Source organism: Manis pentadactyla, chromosome 10 (assembly GCF_030020395.1).
Source record: "Manis pentadactyla isolate mManPen7 chromosome 10, mManPen7.hap1, whole genome shotgun sequence".
Lineage (NCBI taxonomy): Eukaryota > Metazoa > Chordata > Mammalia > Pholidota > Manidae > Manis > Manis pentadactyla.
In genome coordinates, this window is record NC_080028.1 from 101,804,103 (window position 1) to 101,825,355 (window position 21,253).

General features: G+C 39.9%; 1 protein-coding gene across 3 annotated transcripts in view; it reads right to left on the minus strand.

The window, feature by feature from the left end:
* Positions 1-21,253, minus strand: part of SDK1 (sidekick cell adhesion molecule 1) — a 1,051,799-nt gene that overhangs the window by 361,877 nt on the left and 668,669 nt on the right. For all 3 annotated transcript variants that reach the window (XM_057487434.1, XM_036932860.2, XM_036932859.2), the window contains exon 5: positions 19,688-19,821. In XM_057487434.1, the coding sequence (XP_057343417.1) occupies positions 19,688-19,821 (134 nt within the window). The remainder of the gene's footprint in view (positions 1-19,687; positions 19,822-21,253) is intronic.

Sequence of the window (21,253 nt, forward strand, 5' to 3'; positions counted from 1 at the left end):
GAAGCCCAGTTCTCAGGGCATCACTAGCACGGGAAGGCAGGGCTGCACTGAGCTATGGAAGCTCCTCTATCATTAAACACTCAGGGCTGCTTTGAAGGGTTTCAGCAGGTTTAGCTGCATCTCCACCAGATGGGAATGTGGGCCAGGTCACCCTCCTCTCCATGGTTGACATATGTCCTTCTGAGAATCCTTCCCCAAAGAGACAAGCTTGGTTTACACTGGACCACCACAAATGACACAGTAAATGTCTTAGCTGTGGCATTCCCTTTGCTACCAAGGCCCAGGCAGTCCCATCCACCTGGGGGCAGGGCTGTCAGGGAGCACAGCTTCTGTGATGCAGGTTGAGGGGAAAAGGGTGCGGGTTCCCCAGCCTCAGCCAGCACTTTAGCTGATGGGGCCATTTGTCTGGTGGGTGACCCAGACCTTCCTTAGTGTTTGGTTGGCTTGCCCTGGCTGCTGCAACTGCTCACATTATCGCTGGGTGTGGAGGGACTAGGGACATACCAGTAGGTCACCTGGGCCCTAAACAGATCCTTCCCTGTCTGAGTGTCACAGTCCGCAGGCTGCTGGCAGTCATCAGTGGTGATTACCCACCCAGGGCAGTGATCTCCCAAGGCTGCTAGTCCAGGGAACCCTGAGTAGTCCTGGTAGAGGCTCCACAATGCAGGAGGTCTGAGAGAGCAGGGCCCAACAGTTAGGGACAGGACACATAACCCCAGAACAGGGTTGGTGGGAGTGGGGGAGGATGGCCCACAGCTCTGATCACTGGGGGCACCTCTCTTTGCTGCTGTCTGTAGGGCCATCCCCTGAGGGCCATGTTGTGCAACCACATTTTCAGCTGGAGCCAAAATAGGGCTCTGACCTCTCTTTGAATCAGTCCTGGGTTTTTCACTCCTTTGTCAGTTGCTTGTAAGGACCGCTTCCCACTGAGGCTATAGTCATGAGGTGGGGGACAGATGTCAGTGCTGAAGGTGGGTGAAATGGGGGTCTGAGGCCACCTTTCATGTAATTTACTACTTTATCTGCCTGGGCTTGGCCCCAAATGTACAATTTCCTCCTCCTCATCCTCATGACTTGGAGAATCTCACACCATCTGGCTCATCGTTGACAGTTCTGGGGCCTGGTCAGTTGGTGCTCAGTGTCAATGAGGGCCCAGAAACTCATTAAAGCAAGATGTCTGTCCTTCTCAAATAATGAGCAGTTTTCTGCTGCAGATCTCTGGGACTCCAACTGCACGCTCCTGCCTGCCACAGATGTGTACAGCGTCTGTCCTGGAAAAGGATGCCTCTGGCACCATCAGGTCTGCTGGCTCAGATGATATGAATCACTGGGCAAATTTGCACCTGAATCCACTGGAGAGCCCCCTTCTTGATCTGACCCTTCTTCCCTCAAAACTGACAGCCTTCTGAATTGCCCAGTGGCTGGGGGCAGTGTTCCCAAGGGCTGTCTGTGCGTGTGGCACAAGGACAGAAGCAAGGCACTGTCAGGTCATGCAAGCCTGGTTGTGTATTCATGGCCAACAGCAGAACAGGTGCCCAAGGACTTAGAAATGAAAATGCCAGCATCGCTTGCTCATTAGCCTGGTGTAGGGAAGGCCCCCCACTCTATTGTTCTATGAGGACAGCTGCCCTCTGCTTCACCCCAGATATGTCTGGCCTTGAGAAACCTGTTGAACCCATGGGAAAGGAGCTAGATAAGGGCCTTGAAGGCCAGATGCCTGACCATGAAGGCCACATGCATGCGCATCTTAAAACACTTACGTAACCATGAATTAGCAGTATAGTAGTATAAGAAGTACAGCTGTGTGCAGAATAAAGCGGCCTCTCTGAGCACCCTCCATGACGACTCCCGCTGCCTTCTTTGCTCTTCTCGTTGCCCTAAAACCTCAAAGGCAACCCTGAGACCCTGAGACCTGGGCCTTTGGATATTAAGCTCCTAGCCATCTTCCCAGGTTAGCTTGAGGCCCAGAGCTCTCTGAGGTCCATGTGGATTCCTGCCAGAGCAGTCCTCAAATGTGAGTACCAGAACCACTTGGAGAGCTTGTTAAAACACAGGTTCCTGGACCCCTCTCCCAGATATTCTGGCCAGTAGATCCAGGGTGGGACCCTGAGAATTTGCAGGTCTACCAAGTGTCCAGTGATGCTCACACTGCTGGTTCCAGGACGAGATTTTGAGTTGCTTTGCTCTAGAATTTGCTATTCAACCACCAGCAATAGCATTACCTGGGAGCTTGAGAAAAATCTTGGTTTTCTTAAATTTCAATGTGTATATGAATCAACTCAGTATCTTGTTAAGATGCAGAATTTGATTTAGTGGGACTGAAATCGAGCTCAAAATTCTGCATTTCTAACAAGCTCCCAAGGTGATGCTGATATCATTGGTCCAAGGACTGTACTCTGATTTAGCCCAATAATTTGCAGCCCTAGCTATTTATTAAATCACCTGGGGGATTTAAAAAGCATCCTGAACCAGCCCAGGTGACTTTCATGGACATCTAGGGTTAAGGAACAGTGTCATACACTGAAAATATTTTTATCCTATTTTGTCATTTTTCCTATGCTTATATATTCCAGTGCTTTTACAAATTTTGCATGGTTTGCCCTTTGTCAGTTTGATCTTCCAGTTCTCCCATTATCCCAGCCCCCTCGACAGGACAGTTCAGGGCTCCTCACCTCCCCTCTCTGCTTCCTCCTTGTTCCAAATTTCATGATGTAAACTAAGCAGATACCTCTTATTACCACTTTCACTGAAAATGGTCTCTATATATGTTCACTCACATAGTTGATAAAAGAATTCTGAAAAACTTCTCTCTCTGCATACTCAAATGTGAGTACCAGAATGTATTCAAAGGAACTTAGATATCATTTTGATTTCCTACCTACCACCATTCACTTTAAAGTCTCCTTTTTAATATCTGGAAATTTTATATTATATTATTCCTTCTCTCCTTCAATCCATGGACAGAATTTTATTTACTGTACTATATATTATGCTTGAAAGTCTTTTATCAGTCTACCACACTTTTCTACACAAGAAAAGATAGATATTTCATTAATTTAAAAAAAATTCCTGTGATCCTAAAACTCTAAATGGCAAAAAAAATTCTGGGTTGGTTATCTATTATAATTATGATCAATAATTAATAATCAAACCAGCATACAACACTACAAGTTTTAACAAATATTGAACATAAAAAGTAAAATTTTATTGGAAATGCTTCTCTGAATAGATGAATGAAATTTTTTAAATTAGTTCACCTATTCATGGATTAATATGACTTATAGCTTCAGTGAGAAAGCATTCAGCATTCATTTCATTTCTATTTTTTGCTTTTATAAATGTGTGCACTGAGAAATTTATTTTCATAAGTAAGTAGATGGGAATGAAGGGAGTTTTGTTATAACAATGTCAGTCAATTCTATGACATCATTCCAATTGCTATGCCCAAAATCAGAGTAATTTATCATCAAACATTATCTTTAATCTTCTATTGGCTGACAACTTGATTAGGTCCTCCTTCAATTTTGTTGAAAGCTCACAACTGCAGGCTACCTGACTTGCAAGAGAATTTCTTACTCAATTATTAAAGTCACTCACTTTCTCAGCATTGACCCAATATTTGAAACTTAGCTTTGTCTGGCAAGTGGCGGGCTTGACAGTCCAGAGCAGCACCCCACGAAAGACAAGGATTTTGTGGAAGGAATGCTTTTCTTTGGTGAGGTGGGAGAAAGAAAGGCAGCTGTGGAAGAGGTGGTGGGAAAGAGGCCTCTGCTGCACCGCAGACACATCCCCAACAGAGCAGTCTGGGAAAGAGTACATGTGCACATGGAGGCTGGTTTCCGTAAACCACCCATCACTGAAGGTCCCTGCAGTTCCTGAACACTGATGAAGGCCCCTGGTCTAGGGGAAACCATCTGTCAGTGGTGAGCAGAACCAATGTGGCTTTGCCCAAACTCTGGCTGCAGAGACCAAGCAGTGAAGCAGCACTTCCTTGGTCAGTAACTCCCCTGGGCAGTGTGGCATCCTCTCCCCTTCTTTGTCTAACGTTTATTTCCCTATATGGAAAGAGACTGGGTACAAGAAAAGATTTCTCTACTCTAGGAAAAAACAGTAGTGCAGGTGTTCTAACAAATGCCTGGCTGGTGTCCTGATCAGGGACACAGCCTGAGAAAGCTGGGACATTAGCAAGATGAGCAGATGCGTGTGGAAAGTGAGCAGCAACCGCTCAGCTGGAGCTAACTGTCTTGAAGGGGATGTGGGTCCTGGTCACCAGATTTTTAATATTTACCAAGGATCTCCTGGCTTTTAAAAGGTTGTTCACATTTCCTGAACAGTTATGTTTAGACCCTCTGCTAGGGCAGAGCTTTATTCTTATCTTGGAAGTTGGCACATTGAAAGCCTGAATAGAGAAACTTCTGTTGACTCCAGGCATTGCTGTTCCTCTGCTGGGGCAGCCTCCTCACCAGCTCTTCAGCTAACTAACTCCTACTCAACCTTTGGGTCTCATTAAGTATCAGCTCCTCAGAGAACACCTTCCCAACTCCCCAGACTTGACTGGGTGCCCCATGCTGGGGTTTCCAGAGTGACCTGTGCTTCTATCATGGCTCCTGTATATTTGTCTTAATTATCTATTGATATTATCATCTCACTCTTGGCTTCCCCAAGTGCTCAATGCCTAGCACCAGGCTTGGTGCCCAAGATATCCTATAAATAACTGTGGAAGTAATCAAGATGACCACATGTGCCCACACCCTCTGTGCACTGACCGCTCTGGGTGTATCAGTCATAGAGATGAAGACAGGCCCAGAAGGTATGTGACACACTGTGCTGAATGGCTGCCCTGGTATATTTTCTGAGTGAAAGTCTCTTAGCACAAACTGCTCCAGAGACACAGACATTCCATAAATACCATTTAGGGATGCATCTGGCTCATAGGCACAAGTGCTTAGACCCCAGGGTTCAGAGTCTCCCTTTCATGGCTCCAGGAGCATGTACAGGTCAGTGATGGGTCACGTGTTTCAACAGAAATTCTTTTTGTATACAAAGAGTCATGCATTCTTACAGAACTGTTCTGTCTGGCATGGCAGCCTCTTCCTTATAAGAAGAGGAAAGGACACCAGAGAGCTGTCTTGCTTTCCATATGCACAGAGGAAAGGCCATGTGAGGACACAGAATGAAAGCAGCTGTGTGTGTGTGTGTGTCTGCAAGCTAGGAAGAGAGGTCTCACCAAAAACTAACCCTTGGGCACCTTGATCTGAGACTTCCAGCCTCCAGAATTGTGAGAAAATAAATATCTGTTGCTTAAGCCACCTGGTCTGTGGTATCTTGTTATGGCAGCTGGAACTCAGTAATACAGTATTTTTAACTTATGAATCCATGTTACTTTATATATATATGTTATATACATAACTTACACAAAAATTATAAGGAAATCAATTTTTACAAATCAACTGCTGAATGGCTTAGAGATTAAGAGTTATATTAATAGTCCATTTGTAAAGCAACTCATTTTCTAAATTTCAGGTTGACATATGGGTATGGCAGAGTATGGGTACTGGCAATATTTCATATGGCTCAGTCAGTTTTGCCCACAGAAGGGCCTTGCTCATGAGAGTGATGAGGCCTATGGCTTGAATGCTGTAATACTACTGACTTATTTTATTTCTTTTTTTTAAATTGAAGTATAGTTGATTCACAATATTACAATGGTTCAAGTACACAATACAGTGGTTCAACAGCTACATACATCATTAAATCCTAACCCCAACCAGTGCAACTACTGTCAACATAGAAAGATGTTACAGAATCACTGGTTAACCCTATGTATACTGCCACATTATTTACAATAGGTATGGAAGCAATCAAAGTGTCCATAAATAGATGAATGGATAAAGATGTACATATACACAATGGAATATTATTCAGCCATAAAAAGGAAAGAAATCCTGCCATTTGCAATAACATGGAGCGACCTAGAGGATATTATGTTAAGTGAAATAAACCAGGTGGAGAAAGACAAATACCGTATGATTTCACTTATTTGTGGAATCTAAGAACAAAACGAAATGACTTGTTCTTTTTCTAATAATCCATCTCTTGAAAATTTTCTGTATTTTCTCTGTATAAGCCTACACTAATAGTCATATAAATAAGAACTATTGTTAACTCTTACTAAAAAAAGTGTTTCTTTGACATATAATCTTGCATATCTCTACTTTATCTTTACCAACCCTATCTTTTATAGCAGGAAAGGGTTAGAAGTGGAAGTGGCAGAAACTCAGAACAGTGGGAAATTACTTGCCTTTATTAGGGCCTCCCATATCACATTAAGGTGTTTCTTGGTCTCTCTCTCTCCCACCAGCACAAGGTCTGCTGGCAGGAACCAGTCTAACCTGATCATTATTCTGTTCTCAATGCCCAGCACAGTTCTGGCACTAACTGCTCAAATATCTGTTGCGTGAATGAATGGATGGATTCGTGCAAGGACAGACAAGTGGGTAAATATTCTGGAAGAAGCAGAAATCCAAGTAGAGAACTCAGGGATAGATAGGAGATGGAAACACAGAAGGAGGTGAAATGATTTTCTAGGGAATTTTAAGAGAAGAATCTGCTTTGGAATATGAGGTATAAGGACACAGGCTAATTTAATTTCCAAGTGAAAATATCTAACAACACTGGATCCCATTTTCAGGTCACAGTGTCCTAAGAACTAGGTTAAATTGGGCAAGCTTTCTCCCCTGTATCCAGGAGCACCATCATAAATAGGATGAGTGAGATTGAGACAAAGAGGGAAGCTGGAGACCAGTGGGCAAAAGTCAAAAAAAGGGCAATGAAGTAATCAAGGAGATGCCTGAGGACAAGCCTTTCATTTGATGGCATCTAACTGAGTCAGACAAAATAAATCACATTAGAAGGTAATCAGCATTTTACAGTCATAGTGGACTTACGATCATTTCATCCAACTTTCCACTTAGCAAAGACTGAATGCTCAAATTGGCATTCATGTGGGAGATGATATTAATCAAAAGTGATACTTAGAGTCACAAGAATGACTGAAGTTATCCAAGGAGAAAAAGCAGAAAGACAAAAGACAAAACATTGCACCAAAGGACTAAACAATGGGGAAGCCACATTTGGGGCAGTGAGAACCAAAAGGAGAGGAAGTAGAGGAAGAACAAGAACAAAATCTATGAGGTGTCCTGAGAAGCTAAAGATGGAGAGAGGGTCAAAAGGGAGAGTAGAAAATAATGGTTTGTTTCACAGTGGTGAAGGATGAAGATGGGGAGACAAGCAAATATGCATTTGGTTCTCAATGCCTTTCATTTGCTCAGTGAACAAGCATTTATCTAGTCCCTATTATTTTGTATGCACTCTTCTAACTGCTTTGGGAAATTAGAGAAAAATCCCCACACTCATGGAACTTCCATTCTGGGAAATAAAGACAATATGCTCAATGGGGTGAATTGGTAGGAAGTGCAGTCTTGCTGGGGAACACGAGTACTGAAAACAAGGGGGCCCAACAAGAGGACATTTGCTCTCATGGTCCACAGTCATACAGAGCACTGCTCTACCCCAGTTCTCCTTTCTGCCTTTATCTCGCTGGTGGTGCATTTCTCCAGAAATGAAGGAAGAGATTATAGAGAGTCCTGCTACAATGCTTTTCCAACCTCAGAAGCAGAATTAATTGCTTACTTACCTGTACTTCCACATCATTTTCTACCTAACTCCATTTCATCTGACCTTCAGCACACTATACTCTTAGCAGAAGGCAAGCTCAGGAAAGACAAGAAAACCATGTGTCTTATTCATTTAGTTTCCTCAGCATCCAGCATAATGCCTGGTAAATATTAGATACCCAGTGTTTTCTGAACGAAATATCAGAAATGAAATCTAAAATTTTAAAGGGGGGATTATATACTTTAGAACGAAGTGAGATACACAGTCTCTAAAAGCCAAGGGAAATCACACCACAGTGCTTCTGAACGTTGCTTCCATACAGATGACCAGGGATGTACACAGGAATGGTACAGTGGTGACTCCAGAACAGCAGGGAAGTATGCAGGATGTTCTGCTAACGGTGACAGGCTTATGTTTTTATGCATCCTTGAGTATTTTTCCAGGCTGTGGTGATATTCAGAATACTTAATGATCAACATGCGAACATGGCAGGGGCACCAGCCTATCAGAACAGAAGCCAGTGGGGGCAGAATGGCTTAATATCAGTCCTTCAGGTACAAACGAAGAGGTGCATGTGATCCAGCTCATCTTAATACCAATGCAGGGTTCAAGTAAGTAGAACTGATTCCTTGAGTTTTACCAAGAACATGCTTACGTTATGATTTTTTTTAATGCTATAACTAAAATGAAGAAATGAAAGGCTCAGTCAGTATCTTGCTGATTCACTTTACATTTCTTTATAATGGTAGCATTTCTGCATAATTTTTTTCTGAGGCCATTTTCTCAATTCAGGAGAAGTCTGCCTGAATAGGTTAAAAAAATGTGAAACCACTTAAATTTTCTGAAGTGAACTAATGACCATAAGTCATTCTAACTAATTAGGGTGCTTCCCAAAGCCTCATGGAATGGAAAGGGAGAAGTCTGAATTCTGAAGTACATTTGTGCTGGAAACCTTCCCAAATGAGAGCAAACCTTTGTGTAATTCAACCCTGTCTGAATTAATATAACCACAGAGTGACACCCTGATGGGGAAATATATTATAGCGTACAACAATCTTTCAAGGCAAGTGGAGGGAGCAGTGTAGTGCAGGTCATTTAATACTGGATAGTATATAGCTCAGCAAGATCCATTATCAGTAAAACAAGCAAGCAAACCCCATGGGGCCTGCTGAATGGGGCCCCACCACTTATTTCTTCTCTAGCTCCAAATCCTACTCCCAAGTCCAAGTTGGGGACAAAAATGGAAAAATGGTCATTCTTTCAAGAGTTTCATTATATTTGTGTACTTCTGGGTTCGTTTCTTATCTTGTTTCCTAGAAAATCATAAAAGCATTATAGCTTTGAGACTTTCCAGATGAGCAGTCAGGTCTATAGGGTGAAACAAAATTCTCAGCTCACATTTTTGTGATTACATAAAACTATGTAAAATAATAGCCTTTGGAAGAATCTGCCTGAAACAACTACGCATACCAGATACTTGTGGGCAAACAGCAGTTACACTGAAAATCAGCAATCACATGTCTTACATCCTCTGATGACCTGCTTTACCAAAGTTAGAGATACACCAGGCTTCAAATATAGGAGCTGATTTTGTGCCAAGGAGGATATTCCTGAACATCATAAAAGGTGAAAAGGTACAGTCAGAATAATCATCTGAAATAACAAAGTATCATAGGCAGACTATTGCTGAGAACTCACTAATTAAAACATACAGAGTCTGGAGTCTACATTTTGAGATAAATTTCCAGTTCCTGTTATTTCTGATATAAATTCCATATTTTTACATCTCAGATACAAAGTGTCTTGGGAAATGGGGAATCCAATGATCTGGATTTGGTCTTCAGAGGAGCTAAGTAACCTTTCCCTTTAAGAGACACCTTACCTGACTATCTCAAGGCCTGACATAAGATTCTCAACCACATTGTAAAGATCTACAGTTTTAATTACCTGTTGTAATCGCCTTTTGTAAGAGCTAAAAGAATGTCATTTACAGTGATCAGTAATAGGACATTATAGCTATGTGGTGAAGGTAGAACTGAACTGTGAGCAAAAGGTGACAAAGTATTAGGCTGTTTGTACACAAGCAGCAACCAGATTAAGAGCTTTCAATGTGATTTTAAAAATTGAAAGTCATTCTGCAATATAAATAATTTCAAGAAATAAAATGGTGAAAATCTCTCTGGGAGGTGACAGACTTGGGCTTGAAACTGAACCATAATTAACTGCATAGCCTTGTGCACACTATTTATTCCCTGAGTTTGTTCTCTCATCTGTAAAATGGGGATAACATTGACCTCCTAGAGCTTTATTATTTTTTATGGGGATTAAATTCAGTATACTATTTATATACTGGACACAGAGTAGACATTGAATAAATGATCATTGTTTCTACTACTGCAATGGACTGAATGTGTCCCCTCAAAATTTATATGTTGAAATCCTAACCCCATGTGATGATATTAGGAGGTGATGGTATTAGGAAGTGAGACGCTTGGGAGATAATTAGGTCAGATTAGACTTTTGGGAGATAATGAGGGGCCCTCATGAATGGGATTAGTGCCCTTATAAAAGGGTCCCCTTCTGCCATGTGAGGATATGATGTAAAATTTCCAAAGAGGGTTCTCACCAGAACATGACCATGCTGGCACTCTGTTCTCAGGCTCCCAGCTTCCAGAACTGTGAGAAATAAATGTCTATCTGTAAGCTGCCCAATGTGTGGTATTGTTAGCACAGACTGAACTCAGACAGCTACTATAATATGCTTTCATTATACTTTGGGCAAAGTCATGTCTTCCCATCCCCACTTTAAAACATGAAATCAAAGTTACAATAGGGGATATTAGGCCAACCCTCAATGCAAATACATGTTATTATCAAAGGGGTTGATTACACTTTCTGAATGTTCCCTCTACATCAGAGAATTATATATTCTTATTTTCTGAAGGATGAGATACGAAAAGACAATTTAGCTCAGCAAATCAGACAACTTGGAGTTTGAAAAATCTCAAAAATTCTGAAGGAAGAGAAACTAAAGAGGTGGTTTCTTAATTAGCAGCTTCAGAATACTGAACTCATTCATAAAGGAAAAATAATACTGGGAGGGTCGAGTGGAATTATTTAGCTTACAAAGGAACTAGAAGCTGAATACCAGGGAATTGACCGCAATCACCATTTGAATTCAACTGCTGAGTAAATACAGTGTTTCAAAGAAAACTGTATTTACAACTGACAACTCCTTTCTAAGGTCCCATATCAGCCAATAATCAATACTTTGTTTAGGATTTCCCCAGATGAGGTATAAGAATAGATGTTAGAGTTTATAAAATGGTTGCAAAGAAAATTCAATTTTCTAGCCCCCTATTTGTACCCCTTAAAAGTGTCTTATCTTTTCTTGTCAATTATAGTGACAGGAAAGCAGGCAAAGTACTTCAGTGAATGTAACGTCCGAAGTGATCAGAACTAGGAAGATATTTCTTGCATGACTGAGTTATGTTGAGCCACTCCAATGTATGATAAGTTTTGAAGTGTTATGTTTATACATTATGAACCTAAAATGAAATGAACTTAAATTCTCAGTTAGCTGAATTCAGGCATGTGGCTGTTGGCTAAGATTAAGAAATCAGATCCCAGAGTCAAGGGTAAAATTATCAGGGTTATTTCTAGTACCAGCCATAAAACTGCCACAGATAAAAGACTCCTGTGTTTTTAAATACCTAAATATAAAAACTTAAGCTGGTACATTTAACAAGAGGGCAGGAGGAGAGGTGGTTTGAAGAAATTATTAAAGTTGGGCTTTGTGGAGGAGTTTGTAAAAAATTTGATTAGGCAAATCACAACTGAATAATCATTTGTGCCCTTAAATAGACCATAATCAGGAGAGGTAAATGAACACTGATAGCTCATTTACTGAATCCAACTGGTCAGTTCTGCTTGGTTAATGGCTGTCTCCGCGTGCTCCCCGCCGCCCCCGCCCCCGCTCCCTGGTGTGGCTCACTCACAGGCACAATCTGCCCTGACAGGTTAGCATTAATAGCTAGGAAGTAGGGAGTATAACTGTGCGTGTCACTGGGCAGGCTAAGTCTTATTTTATATACCATGTGGTGTCCATAGCATTATTAATAACAACGCCATCTAGCTATTAGAACTTGGAATTTATCGCTATGACACCGTTAGTAAGCACGGACTCCAGTCTCCTTCCTTGCCCACCACGCCCTTTGCAAACCTGTGTCCAGGTGAGTGAGGCCTAACTCAGTCCAACCAAATGTACCCCAGTTGGTTGTAAAAAAGAGCCCGCCTCCAAGCTGCATCTGCAGACAGTACATTAGCTTTACCTAGAGATTGAATGCTTATTGGGAGTAGTTTTGGCATTGAAACAAATCCTTTCTAAAACAAAACCAAATTCCCCTGAGGGTTGAATGTGGAAAAGCTCTTACAGAATTTCAGTGCCACAGGAGGACCACCTCCTCCCTGAGCTTTTTGCCTTCTCCTTGGGCTCCCCTCACTTGGACGCACACTGACACCAAGAGCATACCAGCCTCCAGGATATATGCTGAACATTTTGTACAGGAAAAACTAGGGGGCTTGGGGGCCAAATAAACCTTGGCTTGAATCCCCAACTCTCCATCTGCTAATCTTGTGATTATGGTCAATAACCTAGCTTTTCAGGGACTTGGTGCCCTCAGTTTTGAAATGGGTCTAATGGTATCTCATGGGGCTATTGTGGAATTTAAGAAGGAAATGCATGTGAAACGCTTACCTAGAGCTCAAGGCCCATCCTCACAGTGCCCCACTTCCGCCTATGCCCTTGAAAGTTCATTTCACAGTACACTTATTTATAAATTATCATCACATCTGCATATAGCTTGGAACAGTTTTTGCTCTTTTATCACCTACAAGAATTTTGTAAAACTATGTATCATTTCCACAGTTTAACATCTAAAGTTTTTCAACATATATTTGAAGGACTGCAAAGAATGTAATTTCTAGTATATTTTAATAAAATAAAACCACTGCAGAACTCTTCTATATGTATACAAAAAAATCTAAATATTTGATGGAGTAGGTCTAAGGCTCTGATACACATCATCACCCATTAAAAAAAAATGAACAAGCTCTAATTTTTAATAGTCAGAAATTTTATACCATTCCTTTTTTTCTTCCTGAACTTGTATTTCCATTCCTTCCACAGAGTTTTATCCTAATTTATTATATTTAATAGTTGAAAGTATTTTATTGATCACTCTATCATAGCCTATGATAAAATATGTACATAAATTTAAATTTTCCCAAGAATGATATGGTTCTGGGGAAAAAAAAATTTTCTTGGATTGAGTTACTGTCACAATTATTATTTTTATTCAGTTCATCAAAACAAATAAATTTATAACACATTTTGATGAATATTATATATAAAAGAAAAAATCACTGAAAAATATCTCTCCATGAAATGGATAGAGGTTTACCCTAGTTCTAATCCTACTTTTCTTTTTTGTAGATACAACTGCCATGGAATTTTGTTGATATAAAAAAGTAGATGAGAATGAGAGAAATTTTGTTATAAGAATATCTCTCAATTCTTCAAACTCTTTCTGAGTTATACCAAAAGTCACATAGTAATTTATTAGTTAGGATAGATGACTTTTGTTCCAATAACAAACTAACCCTGAAATCTTAGTGCTCAGCACACAGAGGTTTATTTCCTACTCACATAAAGTCCCATTCCACTGGAGTGACTTGACTCTCAAGGTCTGTTCCTTCTATGTGATAATTTAAGTATCTGAGCAGCTCTCATCTTGTGGCTCCACCATCTTCATATGTAGCTTGGCCACAGTTGGTCCCACAAGGGGAGGGAGAGGATGAAAGTACCTTGCTGGCTCTTAAATATCTGTCCTAGAAGTGACACCCTTCATTCCATGCATGTTTCATTGATTAGAGTTAGTCACATGCCCCTTGTCCCCCCACACTGCAAAGGGGCTGAAATGTTTCCCTGTCCTAAAAGCAAGTGGACTATCTCTCAGTCAACAAAACTATTTGTAATAAAATGCCAGCTGACAATGTGTTTGGGCCTTGCTTCATAGACAGCAAGGTATTGAAAACAATTAATAAAGTGATTTTCCCCCCAATTATAAGAATACTTCAGGATGAGTGTGATGTGTGTCCAGTAAGAGAGACAACCAGGAGATGCACCTACTGACACAGGCTCCACAGGCAGATCGGATTTTAGAAAGAGTATACGAAAGTGCCTGGAAATAGACTCCCTGGAAATCATAAATGCTGGTGATAAGGGAAATTTGTGTATACCCCAAGAGGTACTCAAAGCCAATTTGAAGACTGCTGCTGTAGGAGATTAGGGATGTTGGACTATCCCAAATTTGTTAAAAAAATTGAGGGAAAATTAGAATCCATGATTTAACCCAATTCTCCAAGATTCACCAAGGGTGAAAATAGGCTGAAATCAATCACAAAGTGGAAAAGAAAGAAAGCTTGGATGAGAAGAGGTGGGAGGAAGCATGAGTAGTAACAGCAATAACCCAGTGTTATCTTGAGGAGGTGAGGAGAGGATTATGGCCTTATTATCACTTTAATCATTTTTTATTTTTTTTTACTGATGTCTTGTTGAGAATCACCATTTGTACTCTTATTCTGAAAGTCACCCACCAATCCATGTAGACATACACTTGGGCATCAGGAACAGTATATTAAAACTGCCATTTTTAGGTATTTTTAAAACTGAAACCATAGGAAAAAAGCTAATTATCCGTTCTATTTATTATACAGTTTGGGTCTATCAGAGGATGGCCCCATGTCATATACCTTATGCAAGTTATCTCAAGGAAAGATGTAAAAATTTTCTTTTTAGAAGAGGTAGAAAGGATGCCTTTATATATGTTTGCTTTCAAAACTTCCCAACAGGCTGTGGTCTCACATTTGCCCAGATGGGGATACTTGTGCATTTAGTTTTGACTGAAGTAACTTTCACAGAGTAGAGAACTGGATACAAAAATATTCCTGGGAAGAAACCACAGAGCTGAGTCATGCATCAGGTGAGCACAAAAGGAGGGCGAATGGCGGGGTGGATGCATGTGTGCTAGACCATTCATTCTTCACTGGACATGCTACCAGGGTGAACAATTCTCTGTAAACAGATGTCATGAAAATTTGTCCAAAAAACTAAACTTTTTCAGGAAGACCAAGTAAAATATGGATTTGCATTTGCAAAGCATATGTTGTGCCATGAGAAATGAACTAAAGATGAAATGGAACGTTTATGATCAGCAAGATACTTAAGACACTGTTTATTTCACTTATTTCTTTTGTATGATAGTTGTACGCTTATCATTTATAAATAACTAAGTATGCATATATTAAGGATGAATGCTCAAGGCTTGCTTACTTTGGGAGTACCTATAAAAAACCTGCAGCCTGGACTTAGTTCTGTTTACAACCAGCTCCAAGATGTGGGGGCCAGTGTATGTCTTATGCTTCATTACATTCACCATTAGAAGGTTCAGTGCACACTGAACGAATTAAACTTATCATACTACTGTGAAGTACACTTGCTATTCATGTTTCTGGAAATTCTGGCAGTAAAGTCACATACAGCCTATGAAGCTATAGCTGGATTCTAAATTGGTCATTTGTGATGTGGACACTGTCTCTCCAGATTGGTTTTAGTAAAATTTTAAGTCATTCCAATTGCTTTGGGAATCCAGTATATGTCATCATACATTTGAAAGGCTTATGCCTGTCCCATCTTCTCCCTTTAATATTAAAGGCACAAAAGAAAGAAGATAGAATTCTATCCAGGCACAAAAAAGTCATGTTTTACAGGGCAGTCTGCTTGGATGAGTGTTGGCGGACATTATTCTCAGAAATCCACTTTCAACTACTAAACATATATGAGTTCTGCAGTTAAATTAGCATTACAGAGGACAAAAGAATGTTAAGTGGTCTTCAGAATTAAAAGCAAGGTTTTGTCAGTCTGAAGGAGGATCAGTTGAAATGATATTCTATCTGTGAATGTTGTTTGAAGAGGAGACATTGAAATGAAAGAGGTGAAAAAAAAGGAAGGAAAGAAGCAGTCAATTCCTTTTTAATCTAACCTTCATCCCCAGTAGAAAATCTCATTACACTGCACAATCTGAATATTGGGTCAGAGATGATGGTGTGTCTGAAGTATGTACAATGGTATTCAAACAATGCTTGACTAATCACTTTACAGAATTCTTCTCATTTCCTAATTCTAACCTTTCTTTCTTTTTGAAAGAAGAAACTCTTGTTCATATATTAATTCAGTTCAGAGGATCTGATCCGCAAAAGATAACTCAATGTAAAATCTTCAAAGCAAAAACCAAAAACAGGTTGACAGGTTTATAAAGCTTGCCTGGGTTTGACCTCAGAATAGAAATATGTACTCTCAGGAGTGTTCAGCCCATTCTTTTTCTGGTGTGCACCTGAGCTGTGGGAGCCAGCTATGAAAAATTCATGCAGGCTGCTTCAACAGTCCCACCTATGTCCTTAACATCTGCTGGCTTCACGTCACATAAAAACTTCAAAGTGAATCCACCCCTGAGAGGCAGCAAGCTTCCACTGGGGAGCAGGAGAGTGGGCAGTGCAGAAATGTCCTCTCCTTCCTGACAGGAAGTATCTGTGCAGAACATGCTGTGATTTATCATCTTAACAATACAAATGGGGAGAAATGTTAAGAGGTAATAATGCCATCACTAAACATGCACAAAACAGCAGGCGGTACCATTATAGGACTGCATTTCACTTCTAATTGTCATGCTTTTTAAAATTTTTATTTATTCTTTCTAAACCCTTTTTATCTTTTGCTTCCCATAAGCTTCAAATGTGGCCAAAATATCTAGCAATTGAAAAGGTGGTGAGGTTTTGAATCCTAAAGCACACAGCTGCTTGGGAAAATTTGTTATTTCCTCCTGTTAGATGGGTAATAGCACATCTCTCATATAGATGTCTTGAGACAGGACTGTCCCCTGTGTGCTACTTCAACACTATGCTGATCCTGCATGAGGAATGGTTTATTATTATGACAGGAATTAAGAGGTGGGGCTACATGGCACTCTCCAATTTCAAACTAATTACAGTACAATCCACCAGAATTTAATTTCCAGGACCCTACCACTTCAATTGTGTCTCCTACATAAAGGTTCTCTACTTTATTCTCCTGATGCCAAAGAAAAATTCATCTTTGTTAAATGATAATTGGTTGTAATATCTTTTGTTTCTTCAGAAATGCTGGCTGGCAAGTTTGAAAATTTTTTCATCAATCTTATTTGGTGTTTTTACAAACCCTTTATCAGGAAAAAAATGTCTAAGTCTACAGGACACCCTATATCTTACAACCAGCATGAAGAGTTCTTGAGAATATCTAATTCCATAATAAACCTAGTGGTGACGCAGACTCCAGTATTTCACGGCCTCACAAGAGGCTGGCAGCAAGGTCCTGAGCTGCAGTTTCTGCTGCTTAGAGCATTTGCTGCAGTCAGGAAAGGAGTAAAATTTAAACATACAATTCTTGGGTTTTCTGCAGATTTAGCAAGACTTCTGATCTTTAGAGATTTCAAAATAGAACTTTCAGTGAGAAAATGCATAATTGGGTGCCATCTAACTTTTAGCAAAATCCAATATGTCAACAGTAAGATTCTCCTAGGAATTCAAATAAGGCTCTTCCCTCAACCTCATCACTTATCTCAGTTTACTTAGTTCCAATACAAAGCAAAGAATATATAAGGGAATAGAATGCAGGTTTTCTCCTAAGACTTAAAATAAGTCTGTCTGTGTCATTACCCTCCTTGTATCTCACCTTCTGCACATTTTACCTGTCGCCAATGGAAAGATAAAAATATCCAAGGGAACAAAATGCAAGGCAGTTAATTATAATATTTATGAGCTGCTCCCAATATACTTCTTGGAGTAGACACTGAAATTATTGAAAAAAAATTACATATTCCAATTATCTAATGCCATGGTATTGCATTAGTATAGCAACTTCTGAATTCACTCTATCAGTCTCATTTCCTGCTGGCCTTTATAGAGGAGGCATGCAGGAAGCTACAGGTGTATAGGTACAGACTATTTCATAACTTTGTGATGTTAGCATCATGCTAAACAGAATATCTGTGGAATTTCTCCTGACTCTACTAACAGACTAAGGCCAATTTCCTTGTTTCTGACTCAGAATTCCACTAATTTTACTAATTATTTTCCTGGCATTTATATTACAATTGAGTGCTGAATCAGAATTTCTAAACAGAATAAATGGCTCTAATTGTAAAACTTGGAAATCCTTAATCACAACCTATTTGATAATACAGTTTCCAACCTTTATTATAGATGTTGAAAAAAATCTTGCTAAGTCACATTTACTTCTACTATGATTCTTGATTCAGAGTGTCCTTTACATCATGTGCTGCATTTTGTAGCTCCACATCAAATCAGTGGGCATACACTCCACAACATTAAAAAGGCCACCCTCATGGCCAAATCTGTACCCAGCTATGGTCCGGAGGTCAGGATTTGATTCCTAGGAATCAGAGAGCCAATGGCAGGATGACAGCCATTTAGGAGTACTTACCAAGCACACTCAATTAACTCCTAGTTTTTGCTACAAACATTCACCCAATAAATCCTAGCAGGCCTGAAGCAATGGACCATGAGAAGCAAACACTATGGTCCTATCCCATGTATGAAGAAAACTTTTCAAATTACCCAAAGGGGAAAACCATTCCCTCAAGGTGTTTTTTAAACAAATGGTGTCTACTACTATACAGATAAATTCATTTAATTCACTCTTATGTCATGTGATCATAATATTTTGAAACTTACAACCATTTCCCCACTGTATTTTCTCAACAGCACAATCACTGAATTTCCCGCCATCAGGCTTGTGGATAAAGTGAAGTTTCCTATAGCCAGGATTCTCACCTGGCCCTGGTTGACTGGCTCACTACACATGTGTGGGCAATACGTCGTTATTGGCTCTATATAAAGAGCTCCACCCAGTGCTCTGGGTGACACAGTGGTACGACTGCACAGCTGCAGGAGAGCAGAGACTGGAGTGGTGGCAGTGCCGAGGACAGAAACTGAGAGGTCTGTAGGGACCAAGAGGCCCAGAGGCAGAGGCTGGCTTGCTGCATGCAGGCTTGCTCTGAGTGGACAGGATTCTAGTGATTGACCTGCCACCTCGGGAATAAAGTTGGGTATAACCCTTTTACCCCAAGAATGTTTCATTGTCATTCTTTGGTCTCATTATCCATAGTGAACTTGCCTGGGGCTGACAACCATTGGCAAGACAAAGCTTCATGACACAATTTGGTAACATGCTCTCTAATATGCACATTTTAATCTCTTTTAGTTCAGAGTTCTTCCTTCCGGGTCATTTCCCCTTCTCCAGACATTAACTCTTGCTAGTAGAATTTCTGGAGCCTTGTTTCAAAGCCTAAACATTTAAACTAAGTTTCCTCAAACTAAAATGTCCTTAAACAAACTGAATATATAACAGTGATATGTATATATTCTCTTAATGATTCAGTTAAATCAAGTAGAAAAAATTTGATTATGTTTAAGAAACACTGCTACTTTTAACTCAACTTAGTATATGTAGTTTCTCAATGATTTTATTATTATATTAAAGATACAACCTGTGCCTCCTCTAGTCTTGAATAAGATTCATGGATAAAATTCCTTACAAGGTAAAAGGGTTTTTTTTTGTTGTTAAAAAAAATAGATATTAACAGCACACAAATGCAAAAAATACCTTTTAAATGCCTTAAACAAATAAGATCTTGCATTCAGAATTTTCCATGGCATTCATATTTTCTGCCTATCACTTTAAAGAAAGCAACTACTGACACTGGATCAATATTACACCAGAACCACTACACTAAATAGGGAATATTTATTGCAAAATGCCCAATGAGACAGTGTTTATTAATTAAATCAAGGTTCTGTTGCTTTCAGATGTATCATGTGGAATTTCAAGACTCACTTGCTATGCTCAAATAAATGGGTGGGCTCGTCTTGTTCTCTCCATTCCTTTCATTGACAGCCTGCACGTAGTAGGCCCCAGCGTCGCTTGCTGTCGCTGCAAGGATCACCAGTTGATTCTCCAGAGTGATGGCTCTGCATGAGAGAAGAGAGCATCAAAGCCACTCCATGGAACTTCTGATTTGTAAAATAATTTATATAGGCCAACTATAAAGGAATGTCCAGAGTGTCAAAAAAAAAAAGTTAGAAAAAGATCTAGAGGGACAAAAACAAACCCTCAGACTGACTTTGGGGCACTGGCAGTGGCTGAGCCTTCTCTGGTCTCCTGTGGGAGGGTCAGAGTGCTCCAGGTGCCCTAAGTCCATACCTACCCTTGTTTCTGAGGAAGACAACACTTTGGAACATGTACATTCAGCATTTGCTAAAACTCAAAGCTCCTTCTGGTAATCCATAACAAAGGAAGTTGGAAGAAATTACAGAAGAGCTGGCTTTTTCATTCAGGCAGGGCTATTTCATCACACAATGGTCCCACACATTTCAGAGGGCTGGACCACTCAAACCTGGATCCTGTGGTAAATGAATTTATTGTGATTTTCCCCACCACCTGGGGAGCCTCCGTATATCTACTTCTAGACTAGTGGGTAGAAGGAAAGTTGTGAATGGTCATAGTGCTGACCCCTTTGACTCAGTTTTCTCCTATCATCACTAACTCTAGGACCACATATGCTTCACCTGTGCTGTTTCCCCAAGAACTAGAATTGCATACTAACAGTCTAGTTAATCATCACCAAATCCTTCTCATATGTCTCAATTCTACTGCATCAAGGAGTCTCTGAGACACATTTGCTCCATCTGCTCTCTCTTTAGAAATAAGAAAACTGAGGGTCAGAAAGATTAACGTATTGGTCCAAGGTAACACAGTAAAGCAACAATACCAGAGGGAGGACTAGGTCTTCTTACATGCAGATCAGTGCTCTTCCAATTATACCCCACAAAGACTCTTGACCAGATTACTTATTTAAAAGAAGAAGAAAAATAATAAAAACACAACTTCCATAAATCCAAGTAGTTTTTCATTAAAATGAGTGTTCTAGAATCCTTTGCTTTTGCTGTAATTCTGTATTCTCTTTACTAGTTAAGGAGTTGGCATAGGTTTGAATTTGATTAAAAAAAAAAAAAAAGAGAAAGAAAGGTGAGTTAACTTTTCCTTGGTTGGTGAATTGGGTGTTGAGTGCAAGACACATTCTGAGTACCAAAATGTGACTTAGTCTGTGTTCTTTTCCCAAAATACTAGAAACACCTTGGGATCTGAGAGTGAACTGAGTTACCTCCCACAATTTGTTACTCTCCAGGGATCAGTTTTATTTGTTCATTTTAAAAATCGAAGATAGCCATAGCCCTTTCAGATTTAAATACACTAAGATGTCTATTCTCGTAACAGAAAAAAAAACATGCAAAATGAGTAACCTCTCATGAGGAATTTTAGTGTAATAATTTTTTTTTTCTGTTGCCTTTTGGACAGCTTTTTCAAAAACTCTTCATTTTTATACATTATATAAGATTATCT